This window comes from Nomascus leucogenys, chromosome 17, assembly GCF_006542625.1.
Source record: "Nomascus leucogenys isolate Asia chromosome 17, Asia_NLE_v1, whole genome shotgun sequence".
Lineage (NCBI taxonomy): Eukaryota > Metazoa > Chordata > Mammalia > Primates > Hylobatidae > Nomascus > Nomascus leucogenys.
The window spans coordinates 60,802,358-60,818,048 of NC_044397.1; the positions used below are offsets into that span (position 1 = coordinate 60,802,358).

General features: G+C 46.5%; 1 protein-coding gene across 6 annotated transcripts in view; it reads right to left on the reverse strand.

Moving 5' to 3' along the window:
• The window catches only part of OGDH (oxoglutarate dehydrogenase), a 103,094-nt gene that overhangs the window by 56,055 nt on the left and 31,348 nt on the right, over positions 1-15,691 (reverse strand). For 3 of the 6 annotated variants that reach the window (XM_003268867.4, XM_030797466.1, XM_030797465.1), the window contains exons 3-4: positions 7,522-7,713; positions 5,264-5,366 (exon numbers count right to left, since the gene is read on the reverse strand). In XM_003268867.4, coding sequence (XP_003268915.1) covers positions 5,264-5,366; positions 7,522-7,713 — 295 coding nt within the window. Of the gene's footprint in view, positions 1-5,263; positions 5,367-5,491; positions 5,583-7,521; positions 7,714-13,039; positions 13,043-15,691 lie in introns of those variants that run through there. The other 3 variants (XM_030797464.1, XM_030797463.1, XM_030797467.1) reach the window with 3 other exon arrangements.

Here is a 15,691-nt window from a genome sequence, read left to right on the forward strand (position 1 = left end):
GGGTTCTAGTGTTTTGCAATATACACCCATATCTACCATGGCACCTCAACTGATGACCCTTCTTCAAGAGCCAGTGGAAAAAGCCTCCCTAGGAGCCCTCCTACCAGAAGACGTTGGGCTGCCACTACCTCCCACTCTGACTGGATCCATTCAGGGATATTGTAACATGAGGTTGGTGCCTCATTCTCCGGATCTGCAAATTTGCTGTCAAGGAACCTCACTATGGAATGTGAGTGAAGAGAAATGTGTATTTAATACGTGTCAGCTGGGTGCGGTGGCTCACTGCTGTAATTCCAGCACTTTGAAAGGCCAAGGCAGGAGGGTTGCTTGAGCCCAGGAGTCCGAGACAAGCCTGGGCAACATAATAAGACCCTGTCTCTATTTTAAAAATAAAATAAAATAAAAAAATAAAGTATCTCATGTTGGAACGCTGAACCCTCTTTCCCCAGGGAAATGAGGTTTATAGTACAGCCTGGCACAAATTAAGATGGGCATCTGGAGATTTACCTGGAAACCGGCCCCTAACTTTAACACTTCGTTAAAAAGTTATCTCTGGCCAGGTGTGGTGGCTCACACATGTAATCCCAGCACTTTGGGAGGCTGAGGCGAGTGGATCACCTGAGGTCAGGAGTTCGAGAGCAGCCTGGCCAATATGGTGAAACCACGTCTCTACTAAAAATACAAAATATTAGCTGGGCATGGCGGTGGGTGCCTGTAATCCCAGCTACTTGGGAGGCTGAGGTAGGAGAATCGCTTGAACCTGGGAGGCGGAGGTTGCAGTGAACTGAGGTTGTGCCATTGCACTCCAGCCTGGGCAAAAGAGCGAAACTCCATCTCAAAAAAAAAAAAAAAAGTTATCTCCGTTCCAGCCATCACCTGCACAATTATGGAACATAATCCACATATAATTGAGAAACTGTTCTAAAATTAATTTTAAAAATTGTTAATGAAAATAATCACTAGGCTGGGCACGGTTGGCTCACTCCTGTAATCCCAGCACTTTGGGAGGCGGAGGCAGGTGGACTGCTTGAGCTCAGAGGAGTTTGAGAACAGCCTGGGCAACATGGTGAAACCCTGTCTCTATTTAAATTTTAAAAATTTAATTAGGCTGGGTGTGGTGGCTCATGCCTGTAATCCCAGCACTTTGGGAGGCCAAGGCAGGTGGATCACCTGAGGTCAGGAGTACGAGACCAGCCTGGCCAACATGGTGAAACACGGTCCCTACTAAAAATACAAAAATTAGCTGGATGTGGTGATGGGTGCCTGTAATCCCAGCTACTCCGGAGGTTGAGGCAAGAGAATCACTTGAACCCGGGAGGCGGAGGTTGCAGTGAGCCGAGATGGCACCATTGCGCGCCAGCCTGGGCAAAAGAGCGAAATTCCATCTCAATAATAATAATAATAATAATAATAATAATAAAAAACCACTGGCTCTACCATCTCAACAATATTTTTTACTGTATTCATAACAAGTTCTGTCATGCTACACTTGAAAGATAAAACTGAGGGAAAGAGTGTGTCCATAACATCTGATGGTAAATCCTAACACTCTGGCGCTACTGAGGAGTTCTGTGTCTGTCTGTACAGTCTCTCCTAACTGGCAAGAGTCTACTTGTTAATTATCTTTCCTTATTACTTCAGGGACCAGGAGAATTTCTGAGAAGTGAAGACAGGTGCCCTAAGCCAGGATTTCCCAAACTTTTCAAAAATGGTCATAAAAGGTCAACTCAGTGGAAACTATAGCATATATTCCACTTTATTAAAAAACTCAGAGTGGACAGAATTCCCTGCTTGCACTGCAGACCAAATTGGCCAACCACCCAGGTACTCAGCTGGCAGAGTGTTTTCAGGGCAGCATCATCAGTGCCCTTTGAGAATGAATGGCTTTGCCAACGGCTCCTGCCCTCCATCACTGCCCCCTACCTGGAGCTTTTCCAACAAAAGACAGAACAAGCTCTGACAGAAGCACCATAGGCTATGTTCAAACATGGGTATGATCACTGATGTGAGCCTGTTTCCCCAAGGAGAGGGAGAAACTGTGCCTGCATCCACAGGGAGGTGGGAAGTGCGGCTAAGCGGAGGCATGGCAAGAATCCTAGCTCTGGGGAAATAGTCATGTGACACAGGACACCACTACACAACAATCCCTGACCCATCTACACACTGGTCAGGTCACCAGGTTGCCACTCAGCCTACCCCCTTCTACTGCCTCATTCCTAAGCTGGCAAATAGTTCTCCTGGGCCCCAAACATCCCCCATACAGAGTCCTCACTTCTTAGTTTGCAAATTCCTGCACTAGATGCTACGCTGCTTCCTTATCATTTGGCTACAGGGCAGTCTTCACCACTAACTCCTGTGTGTTCCTGGTCTTTTTGCTTGACCTCTCAGTTTCTGAATTTATCTTATTACCAGAGAGTTTGGCAGCTACTCATCTCAGAAGATTGCTAGTAAGCCCACTTGGCGCAGTTAAGGTCCAGGCACTATTTTAAGGAGTTTATTCAATTTTGAAACCACCTGAGGAGGTAGGTACCAACACCCCTGCCTTACAGATGAGGTGATGAGGCACAGAGAGGTTAAGCAACTAGCCCAAGGTCACACAGCTAGTAATAGTGGGCTGGGATTCCAATCCAGGGAGTGTGGCTCCAGAGTCCAGGCTCTCTGAGGTTTGAATGAGATGACGGGTCTTGAAGTGTTCTACAAACTGTCTAGCGGTCACATCTGACCTGCTGTTTTCTTGAAGACCTGCATACATCAAGGGTGAGTGTTCGAGACCAATTTTCCTACAGATACACATGTTTTAACAAGTTTACGCGGTTTCCATTTTTTGTACCTGAAGACTTTAGTGTGATTTTTAGGTCATACTATTTCAAATCCACAGGATTAAAATGCACCTTCCTCTTGAAACGTGGAGACTACTCCCTGACTCTCTCTCTCAGTGGTTCCAAAGGGCTCCTGGCCAGAGAGGTCAGAAGTTTTCCTTTCTCAAAGGATTTCAGGAAGGGCCACTTCTGTATGTTTTAGTTTCTTGGTTTATAAAGTCCTCTTGTCCTCTCACCCTCACCATGATGTTGTTGCTGAATCTGGAACTACAAACCTCACAGAAATACTGAGGACACTATTCCAGAGTGAAATATATGGTGAGACCTTGTGATGGCCTGAGAAGAGATTCCCAGATTCTGGCCCTGCCTCGGCCACTAATGAGATGGGAAATTAGTGTGTATGTTGACAGTGCTTAGGGTTTCTCACCCTTAAAAGACTATGCTGGGTTGGGTTTACCTAGGTGTGGCCCCTCTTGGTATTAGTCTGAAGGGGAAGAGAGGAGAGATTTAGAGCTCCCCTGGTTATACTAACGTGCACAGTTGGGACAAGGAGCTGGGACGATGCAGGTTCTGGAAGGAGAGGGAGAGTCAGTCACTTCATCTGCTTCTCTCCTGTTCGAATATTTTGCTGCTTGTAAAAAATGAGCATTCCAGCTGGGCGCGATGGCTCACGCCTGTAATCTCAGCACTTTGGGAGGCTGAGGTGGGCGGATTGTGAAGTCAGGAGTTCAAGACCAGCCTTGCCAACATGGTGAAACCCCGTTTCTACTAAAAACACAAAAATTAGCTGGGTGTGGTGGTGCGCACCTGTAGTCCCAGCTACTCAGGAGGCTGAGGCAGGAGAATTGCTTGAACCTGGGAGGCAGAGGTTGCAGTAAGCCGAGATTATGCCACTGCACTCCAGCCTGGGCAACAGAGCAAGACTCCGTCTCAAAAAAAAAAAAAAAAAAAAAAAAAAGAAAAAGAAAATGAGCATTCCACAGCTCCCCTACCCTGCCTAAATGCAGAGTGAGGTTTTCCTCTGAAGAGGTGGCTTCCAGATGCAAGTCCCTGTGCTCTTCATCAGGGAGTAGCAAGTCTATCAGCTGGGGAGTTTGGCCTGCTCTGAGCACCTGAAGAGGATCCCACAGGTCTAGAAGTCTCTGGGGGCTGGAGAGGCACAGGGCAGACAGGCTGTGATGGGACTGGGGGTGCCAGCAGAGAGGATCGCTATACTAAGGGGTGAGCAGTAGGGAAGAGGCTCCAAGACCTCCTGGGACACTGCAAAGAGAGGCCCTCTTCTTGGGAGCACAAAGTTGTCACCACAGAATGAAAAAACAGGGTTCAACTCATGCCCAGTCTACCATCTGAACTGGCATTAATCAATAAAATTCAAGAGGATTTCTCTAAACTCCCTTCCTAAATCTGCTAAAGGGCTGGTATAAAAAAAAAATTACAAACCATCAATGCCAATTCCAAAGTCAATGATGCTTGATGATTCATGCCTCATCCCCTAGACATAACTTAGTAATGCCTATAAATACATCCGGGCACTGCAGAGCCTTAGAGACTGTCTGTACCATTCCCCAAAAGTGCCTGTGAGGAGGCTAATTTCATACCTATCCCAAGAGCAGTATTAGGCAGGTAAGTGATCATCAATTTCATCAGCATGCACAGTGTCTATTGTGAACACCCTGGCCATTTAAAAATTAGTCACATCATCATTTCTTTAGTACAGGTTAGCAGCACAGTGACGTAAAGCACACTAACTCTGCAAAGCAACTGCAGGTGAGAGCCCAGCCACATCACCCACCTCACTTCATGAGGAGGAGGGGGTGTAGGTGGGACTATCTTCTGGCAACCGTGACGAAACCCCAGTGTGCTCCACACATGCCCCTCCCAAAGGCCCTGACCTCCTGACGCTGTGGGAATGCCTTCCAAAGTTTCCTCAGTGTGATCACCAGCAATTACAAATCAGGAGACCCAAACTGCACAACTTGCTCTAGAATTCGTCCCCTAAGGGACATGGCCTCCAGTCAAGGCAAGGCCACACTGGGCTTCAGAAAAGGATGACTGTGTCAGCAGTTCCTAAGCAAGGCCTCATGGACATGCCTCACTGAAGGCAGTGCTGCACTGACATTTGAAAACCTGAAGCCAAAAGAGCTATACTCTGAAGTGCTTCTGATCCACCTGCCTCAGGTGGACAAGACTTTTCCCTGTGCCACAAACCTTTCTGTCCAAAATTTTATTTTCAAATTTTGAGACTTAGACAATCTGGCTGAAAAAGTAAGATAAAAATAACTTGGCCAAAACACACTAAGGCTACAATACCGATAAATTTCAAGTGATCAGAATGAAAGGAAACTTAAGAGCCTTTCCCTCCTGCCTGGACATCCTGGCTACCACAGGTCGTGGCACAGCGAGAGGAGCTCAAGCAACGCAGCTGACTGCTCTCAGACCCTCACCAAGTTTGTCTGTGGATGAGATAATGTCAGCGGGCACGGAGGAGTCCAGATCAGCATCCAAAATCCCCAGGGGGTCCAGCTGTGCTACATGGTGCCCTCGTATCTATGAGTGGGCAACGATGAGAGGGAAGGACACACACAAAAGGACAGAAGAAAAAAAAAAGAGGGAAGGGGTAAAAAAAAAAAGTAAAATTACATTAAAATTAGCATTTACAGCTTAATTCTCACCCACGTTTGAAGAAACAGTTACTGGAGCATCATCAAAATTTACACAACTAATTCCGAGAGGATCAAGTTTTGCAATGTGGTGACCCCTGACCTGGAAGCAATAACACAAGCAAGTCATTAAGCAGATCCAGCGAGCTGTGGGGAGGATTAAAAGAGTCACAGGTTATGCAAACCTTTTCCAAAGAGGAACACAGCACCAATAAACCCACACGACAAAATTAGTTTTTAAAAGTCTTGGAGTAACTTATTTTAAAAGCACTATTGTGCATAAATGTACTTTTATAAAAAAGAGATAAACTCAGGTTATGATAAACTTGGGAGTCTGAAAGGATCTGTTTCTTGGGATCTCTATACAGTTTCCACGGATAAACAGAAATGAGATATGCTGGGCAATTCTTACTCCAACGTGAAGCCTGCCTCAGCTTAGAACATAAACATTTCCCTAAGGTGCTGGGTACAGTGGCACATGCCTGTAGTTCCAGCTACTTGGGAGGGTGAGGTAAGAGGATCTCTTGAGCCTAGGAGTTTGAGGCCAACCTGGGCAACACAGTGAGACCCCATCTCAATTTAAAATAAATCAAATTTAAAGAAAAATTTTCCTAAGTAGGAAAATGAAGGTTTAAGTGTTGGCCTTAATTGGTGAGGAGTGCAGATAAGAGGTCATCTTACTAAGAGAAGGTTTGCCTTTATCATATATCCCCGTGAGGAGTGAGGGCTCTGGCCCTGCTGCTGCTGAGTAGGTCAGCACACAGTAGTCAGAACAAAAAAACCCTGCTACACCACAGACTTAAAGCATCTGATTTGAACTATTTAAAAACCAAAAGGAGAAAGAAAATCCCTTCCAATTTAAGATTCTTTCACAATTTCTTGCTAGCAATTTGAGAAGGGAGCAGCTGCTGGTAAGTCACTGCAAGATCAGGCTGAAGTTGTTACTGAGGCCAACTGCGTGCAGGCAGTGATAAAGAAACACCACTGGGCCTCCTCCTCATGCAAATATCCATGTGGACAGCACTTTAAAGCATATGGCATTTACAAAACTCCATGCATCTCCTTTCTAAGGCAGAATACACTTGCCCCAGGGACAGAGCCTTACTTGCCAGGCCATGGCATGAAGGGCCAGACACCCAGGACCTCTCCTATGTTGCCCCATTACAACACCTGCACTACTGCCCTGCTGGCACAGGAAATGGCCCATGCCACCAGAAACCAAAGCATGAGAGAAAAGACAGCCCAGAGACATGAGTACCCTTGTTGCCACCAAAGCAATTACACAAGAACAGGTGGCAGGGTCCTGGATGCCCATGGGAGCTTCTAGAAGGGAAGCACCAGGCTCACTTGTCTCTACCTGTCGTCCTTAGAACTATCACAGATGAAGTCTTAAGATCTGAACTCTGGGCTCTCCCCACATATCAGGTGGACATCCTAGAAAAACTTAGGTTATTGTGCTCTGGGAAAGGACAGGGGGGAAAAGCCTTGTCCTGCTCAACACTTGCCTAATGAGACTGGCCACTAACTGCAATACTTTTGGAGAGTTCCCCTGCCCCTCATCACTCTCTGTATGCTCAGCTGTACCCTCAGCTGCCTCTCCCTGCCTCCATATCCCCAAACTCTATAGGTTTTCTTCTCTTATAGTATTCAGTTGTTAGCAACTGAGAAGGGGGCATCAACCATCCAAAAGCACCACCCCTCCCAGCCACTGCTCACTGGCAGATGGGCAGCACTTCTCCTTGATGCCCGGGTACTGACTTGGTTTCCCTGCCCACAAATATTTCTTGCCAAGTAAGGAAAAGAAATAAGGAGCCCTTTTATAAGGCAGGCATTAGTGGTGCCAGGAGATTTGCTCAAATAGGGCTAGCCTGGTTCCTTTTCTTGTGTATTTGTTTTTCAGCCTCCCAAAGCAGGGAGAAAGCACCTAGTATTTGAGGCGGTATAAGTGACAACACACACTCAGAAAGGCCAATAGGGCCCATGAGGCACCACCTAAGGAACACTGCACCCTTTCTCGTGTGTGGGTAAAGCGCCCGCCTTACCTGATATGCCCTGATGAGCGACTGCACTGCCAGGTGGTCTTCCACGAGCTTGTCCACATTGGGCTGTGCTTCCACCAGGGACTGTGCATGGGCCACAGCAGCCAGGGAGCCTCGGCTCAGGGGAAGGGGACTCTGGTACGCAGTGCCCGGTGGGGCTCCGGCATTCGTGTTGCGAAAAAAAATGTCCCATGACTAAAGACAAAGAAGGTACAGGGTTACCTCACTGCTCCCCTAAGTCCAGGATGCATCTGTGTCCACAGAGAACTGCTCTCTGCAGGCAAGGCAAGTCTATCATAGGCTGGCTGAACCTGCTTCCTCCTGGACAGTGGGGTCTCTGTCTGTTCCCAAACGGTGGGTTTCTCTCAGCGTTCAGGCTCCCTGCTTTCCACAACTTTTGTCTTCGGGATGCACTTTCTGACCTCCACAGCTATAACACAGATGCCCTGTGGCCGCCTTCCATCAACACACATACCCCAAAGACCCAATGCCAAACAGCTCTCCTCAGCTCCTATACACTGGGCCTGGGGACTGACTCAGGATGTAAGTCAACAGAGACACTTATTGTCAGCCTTCTCCCCAGGCCCCAGCACCTGGTAGGTGATCTCTTGACCTCCTGTCTATAGGTCTGCAAACTCTACCAGTTTTTCTGTGGGATGCCAGATGCTCACATCCCATCATGCACCTCCCCCTCAAGGCCCCAGGGGCTCAGCACAGCCTGTGAAGAGCCCAGGGTCACCTTGCTCATGTCCTTTCACTTCCCTGGAAACAAAGCGGAAGTGAAAGGCATAGTGAAAGGCACTAACCCCATAGAGAAATAATCTCATTGCTACCTCAGGAGAAACTCAGGAGCTAAGAGCTCAAGGTGTGGGGTCAGAGATGGAAATTCAAATCTGATCTCTGTGTCAGGGATCAAAATTCAAATTCAAGAGGTAGGCTCTTAGTGACTTACCTTTCTGTGCTGTTTTCTCATCTATGAGGAGAGAAATATATACATTCTTCATAGGTATGCTGTAAAGACTACCCTAGTTAAAGGCATTAGCACACAGTCTAATACTTCACAAGTACTTCACAAAGTCAGGTGTTAGTATCAGTTTGAATTTCCTTAGAAAAACTATAAACTAATTTACTTATATTCCTACTATTTTTGGCTATTTCATGTCTGAATTATTTGATTTACAATTTGCAGAGATACTGTGAACTGTAATGGTTTATTCATCTCATACAAAGATGCAAGTTTTTAAAATATTTAAGAGATCAGACATACTAAGACTTCACAAAAGTTCATTGTAAAAAGAAAAGAAAAGCACAATTAAACACCAGTTTATTTTATTTTATTTTAATTTTTTTTGAGATGAAGTCTCGCTCTGTTGCCCAGGCAGTGTGGTGGCATGATCTTGGCTCACTGCAACCTCCACCTCCCAGGTTCAAGTGATTCTTCTGCTTCAGCCTCCTGAGTAGCTGGGATTACAGGCGCACGCCACCAGGCTTGTAATTTTTGTATTTTTAGTAGAGATGGGGTTTTACCATGTTGGCCAGGCTGGTCTCAAACTCTTAACCTCAAGTGATCCACTCGCCTTGGCCTCCCAAAGTGTTGGGATTACAGGCGTGAGCCACCGTGCCTGGCAAAACATCAGTTAAAAAAAAAAAAATAGAAACATTGTTTTTCTTTTCTGCAATACATTTCCCAGCCTCTAAAATTCTTCCATCAATAAACTCTGGTAAGACTGTCTTGAAAAACTTGGAGAGGCAAGGCAAAACTTTATGAGATCTTTGAACTCTCCCTCTAACAAGATGCCACCCAGATGTGCTCCTTGTCTGGGACATGGGTGGATATCAAATGGGTCTGTCTGAGTCTGGAGACCAGAGGGTAGAGATGGCTACAGAATCCAATATGCTGGTCCTTAACGTCTTCTGTTTTTTTCAGACAGGTTCTTTTATAATGCTGGCTAGGGCATAGATATACGTCACTCAGATGGTCCCACTACCAAGAGCACTGCTATATACTGCTGCTAGACACAAACTAGAAAAGACACAATGATGCATAGGCCTGGACCATCTGCCTCATGCAGGGGAGTCTGGTCTCTCAGTGAAATCTGTTTTTGAGGGGAGTTTTGTGGAATACTTTTTTTTTCCTTCCCTTTTTCTTTTTTATAGAATATTTAGAACATTCTGTAATAAGCATGTATTTTTTGGTATTCAGAAAAAATAATTTAAAGAAAACAACCACCAGAGATGTGACTCCACAGTATTTTGAATATACTAAAAACCACTGTAGCTGGGTGTAGTAGCATGTGCCTGTAGTCCCAGCCACTTGGGAAGCAGAGGCAGGAGGATCACTTAAGCCTGGGAATTCAAGACTGGCCTGGGCAATACAGCAAGATCCCATCTGTTAAAAACAAAACTCCACTGAATGGTACACTTAAAAATGACTTTTTTTTTTTTTTTTTTAAGAAACAGGGTCTTGATCTGTTGCCCAGGCTGTTCTCAAACTCCCAGCCTCAAGCAATCCTCCTGCCTCAGTCTCCCAAAGTGATGGGAATCCAGTTGTGAGTCACCAGGACCAGGCCAAATAATTACATTTATGTTATGTGAATTATATTTAAACATTTTTTTTTTTTTTTGAGACCGTCTAGCTCTGTTGCCCAGGCTGGAGTGCAGTGGTGCAATCTCGGCTCATTGCAACCTCTGCCTCCTGGGTTCAAGCGATTCTCCTGCCTCAGCCTCCCGAGTAGCTGGGATTACAGGTGCCTGCCACCACGCCCAGCCAATTTTTGTGTTTTTAGTAGAGACGGGGTTTCACTGTGTTGGCCAGGCTGGTCTCGAACTCCTGACCTTGTGATCCACCTGCCTCGGCCTCCCAAAGTGCTGGGATTACATGTGTAAGCCACTGCACCCAGCTTTTAAAATGTTTTTACAAATCAAACTATTTGAGGTTTTACGGTTTTTACCTTTCTGGTTAATTTCTGGTGCATTGGCTGATGTGGAAGACAGATTTGGGGTTCTCTTCTGGCACCTCCCGCAAAACCTATTATAGAAGGATCTTATACAAATGTAACCCAACAATCAGGAACATGAAAAAAGGCTGCAAACTTTCCTTCTCTTTCTTTTTTTGAGACAGGGTCTGGCTCTGCTGCCCAGGTTGGAGTAGACTGGCACGATCTTGGCTCAATGTAACCCCCACCTCCGGGGCTCAAGTGATTCTCCTGCTTCAGCCTCCTGAGTAGCTGGGACCACAGGCACGCACCATCACGCATGGCTAATTTTTTTATTAAATATTTTTTGTGGAGATGAGGTTTCACCATGTTGCCCAGGTTGTTCTTGAACTTCTGAGCTCAAGTGATCTGCCTGTCTCAGCCTCTCAAAGTGCTAGGATTATAGGCATGAGCCACCATGCTGGGCCTAAACTTTTCTTTTCAACAGATGCTATCAAAATGTTTGCTAAAGAAACCCAGGGTTTGGAATCTCCAAAGAGATTCTCATCTTCCTCCATTAAATCAGTTCTCATGAAAACTCAGGGTTCTCCCCCAACAGGAGAAAAGGCAGTATTTCCACCAGAGAAAGAAACTGACTTACTCTTAGGAGAGAAAACAGAGGATGTCTCAGCATTAACTCCCTAGGCAAAGTAAAGGCTGCCTCCCACTCAGTCCATGACTGGTTCTGTCAAGGACACAGGGATCTAAAAGGTGGCTGTGCACAAACACACTGGACACCCTCAGGTACTTCTGACTTCATGGAGCTTTTCCAGCAGGACTGAGAGCTCCCTACATTCTAGAAGCAGAGATGACTGGGGACCACACGCACTGGACATCCATCTTCATTGTGAAAGCAGGGATGACCAATGACTGCACTTCTTGGCCTCTACCCAGGCCTCCAATAATTGAGGACCTGACCTAAAAGGAGAAACCCCTTGAATACAGCAGGAAACTGGGCAGGAGTCAGTCTGGCTGTATCCCACCCCTGCACAGCAAGAACCAACAGCAAGCTACTACTGTCACGTAAAACCTAATCAGGCCAGGCGCAGTGGCTCATGCCTGTAATCCCAGCACTTTGGGAGGCCAAGGTGGGCGGGTCACCTGAGGTCAGGAGTTCGAGACCAGCCTGGCCAACATGGTGAAACCCCCGTCTCTACTAAAAATACAAAAATTAGCTGGGTGTGGTGGTGCAGGCCAGTAGTCCCAGCTACTTGGGAGGCTGGGGCATGAGAATCGCTTGAACCTGGGAGGCAGAGGTTGCAGTGAGCTGAGATCGCACCATTGTATTCCAGCCTGGGCGACAGAGCGAGACCTTGTTCCCTCCCCCAAAAAAAAAGAAAAAAAAAAAAAAAAAAGAAAAAGGCTGGGCTTGGTGGCTCACACTTGTAATCCCAGCACTTTGGGAGGCCGAGGCAGGCGGATCATGAGGTTAGGAGATCGAGACCATCCTGGCTAACATGGTGAAACCCTGTCTCTACTAAAAAAAAAAAAATACAAAAATTAGCTGGGCGTGGTGGTTCGTGCCTATAATCCCAGCTACTCGGGAGGCTGAGGCAGGATAATCGCTTGAACCAGGGAGTCAGAGGTTGCAGTGAGCTGAGATGATGCCATTGCACCCCAGCTTGGCGACAGAGCGAGACTCCGTCTCAAAGAAAAAAAAAACCCACAAAAAACCTAATCAAAATTTTTCTTTACCCCAAACTTGCTCCAGTGCTAGAATGTCTACCCTCACACCGTGTGACCCACACCCCAAGTCTAGCTGTGACACTTACTTAGTTCCCCGGGGCCACAACAGGTTCATGGATAGGGCATGACCCTCAAACCCAGTAAGTACTGGAGAACAGCACAACCCAAACTTTATTAAACCCCTAAAACATATTGTCTTTCTTCTACTTCGTAAAACCCATCAAGTGTCCAGAAACACAGGGCAAAGTCACCCAAGAGCAAGACCTTAGATCAAGAGTCTCTCCAGCTGTACAGACAGCCTCCTTTATCCTAGAGGACAACATCCACTTTTGCATCCAGAGTCAAAAGTCATAGCAAAATCACAAGTTTACTTCTTTTCAATAAAATTAGCTTTGAATAACAAAACAGTAAAAAAAAAACAAAACAAAAAAACACTAATAGCAGCAAGGATAGGTATAGCTAACTTTTACTGAGGCTCTCTGTGGGCTTTTCTAACTTACTTGGAGCACCTGGAATGTCAATCATATTCCCACTGGAGAGATGCGGGCTCAGGCAGAATTTACACACAGCAGTCACCAGGCAGGGTATTAGTAAGGTTAACTGAGTAATAGCAGAGCAATGCTTAAAGAACTCTGGTCACTCTAGTTAACAGTGCCTCTTACCCTAGCTTAACCTTGCCAAAGAGAGCTGGGAGCTTCTGGGCTCAACAATAAAATGAAAGGAATTTCCACCCACTGATGCCTGGGGTCACAAGGTCAAGGTCAACTCTCTGGTCCTGAGAGCACAAAGGCTGCAGGACTCCCTCCAGCCTAGGCCCTGGAGACAGGGCGATCATGATCATCGGGCCTCCTCTCTCTGACCTTCTTTTGTGCTTGGAATACAACTCCAGGTGATTTTCAATTGGCTGAGGACAACTGCACAGACGGAAATTCAGCTCATGCTGGAGGCAGTCAGAAAAAAACTGGTTCATACCGGTACTGCTGAGCTGCTGGGAATCCCCGGGAAGGAAAATGCTGGGAATGCAACTTCTGCAGCCTTTCCCTTATTCATCTTACACCATGCATCCCACTTCACTCTCCAGTCGGCTCAGTTCCCACAACACTGGGGGAGCACCCTGCCCCACCTTCAGACAAAGAGCCCATTCTGTCTCCAGGACTGGGTGAGCCTGCACACCCAACAACAGCAAGCCCTCTTTGCACCAAGACCTGGAGGTATACTAAAAGGTTTTTGAATTGAGTGACAGAATGTTTTGTATCGAGTATAGTGACTGCACACATTTGGCAAAACCTACTGCACTAAACACTTAAAACAAGTGAATTTTAATGTATGTAAATTAAACCTCAAAAAAGTTTATTTATTCAAAAAGGCTTTGAAAACGAAGGTCATTATTTGGCCTGCAGGCTTCACCTCCCAACAGATGTGGCAGCAGGAAGCCAGACCTGCCCAAGTATCAGAGCTCCCAGCCACCCACTGGCCCCACCCCTCCCTGTATGAGTCACCAATGGGGCCACTTCCTTCCTGGTGGGGCCCAGCTGCCCCAGTCCATCCCCCACTCTCTTTCCACCTCCCTGTTGTCCTGCAACCCTGTATCTCTCTAACATCTTTCACTCCCCAAGGAGATACCTCTTCTCCAGCTCCTTAAACTACCCACCTCTGCCTCATCCTCTGAACACCTGAATCTGGATCTGCCTTCCATAACCCCTGGCTTTAGGTTCCAGGGGACCTGCAGAGCCCTCCCTGTCCACTTGCTCCCATGCCTCGGCACCACTCTCCTTCCTTCCCCCAGGCCTGGCAGCTACCCTTCTTTCCATGGGATGTTTGTCCTCTCCCTTCACATGGTCGCTTAGCTTTGTCACTATCTGAGAGAGGGTTTCCCCTTCTGATACTCCCAGCCCTTACTGTACACTCATCTCAACCTGAGATCTCTCCTCTGCTGTCTGTCCCCATCCTGGGGGATAAATCAAGACTAGGCTGAGTCATTGACCAGCAAGCGCAAAGGGAAGCCCCTTCGAAACGAAGAGAAAGCTTCTGGAAGAGAGAGTCAAAGCATGTCCCATCTAATTCCCATGGAGCATGAAGAAACACCTGGAAGGGATAGAAGCCCACTCACCGAAAGGTGGCACCTGGTGGCTGATGGCTCACTGAGAACCTGAGCTGAGTCAGACAACCTCAGCTCTCTTAATGAGTGAGAAAAATAAGCCTGTTGGTTTAAGCTGCCTAAGCTGCATTTTCCCTTTCTTCCAGCCAAATTTATTCCTAATTATCCCTTGCTGTTGCCTGGATGTCCCAGAACTGCAGTCTGATGTAGGCAGGGGCAGTGACTTCTACTTCTAGAAACATTCCAAGTGACAAAGCAGAAGTGAAAAGGAGAAAGCACAGTAATGGGGAAAATCAGACTTAAGAATACACAATCTAATAGCATGCTACCATCAAACACACTGAAGACAAAAGTTTCCTATAATAGAAATAGTTTTTCACTCATGAGAAATGGAGGCAGTCAGACTTTGGTTTCTTTATGAAGTAAGTGTGGTATTTGGGCCTTACTTTAGTACTTGGCTCAGGGCGGTGACATGGACTTCTGAGTCACAATGACGTACGTGGGTGTGCCCAGCTCCACACCCAAGTTGCAACCCATCACTAGTGTTATTCACCTCTCCAATCTCTTAATTGGCTTCTGTTGCACAACTAATAACGTATCTGTCCCCTTGCCTTGCCTCAAATATACAGTTACACACAGTTAATTCTCTGACCACCAATGACAATGTCACTGATAAGGGGAAAAAGGTTAAAATGTTAAGGTAAGTGGGCAAGGTTGTAAATGACATTCAAGGGGCAGGAAGCTGCCAGAAAAGGTGAGCCAGGAGTGAGGGGTCCTGGGCCAGGGGAGGGGTGCGGGAAAGCACTCACTCCCGGAAGGCCAACTTCTGAGCCCTGCAAGGTGCTATGGGATTCTGATGAAGTTCTTATCACACATAAACATTTTCCTAAGAGTGTCAGATGTGTGCAGGATGTACCATGTTAAAAAATGAATACCATTTTTTTTTTTTGAGACAGAGTCTGGCTCTATTGCCCAAGCTGGAGTGCAGTGGCGTGATCTTGGCTCACTGCAACCACCCCCCAACCCCCATCCCGGTTTCAAGTGATTCTCCTGCCTCAGCCTCCCCAGTAGCTGGGATTACAGGCACTGCCATCATGTCTGGTTAATTTTTGTATTTTTAGTAGAGACAGGATTTCACCATGGTGGCCAAGCTGGTCTCAAACTCCTGACCTCAGGTGATCTACCCACCTCAGCCTCCCAAAAGGGCTGGGATTACAGGCGTGAGGCACCATGCTGAGCCAATGAATACCATTATTTCTAAAAATCCAATAATTTTCATTCAATTCAACAAGTATCTATTAACTATATGTGGCATACGGTAAGGTTTGTGAACAGGAAGATGACTAAAATGAGCTTCTTACTCTCAACAAGAAAAACCAGTAAACGTGTAAATTCACAGAATGGATCCAAGTGC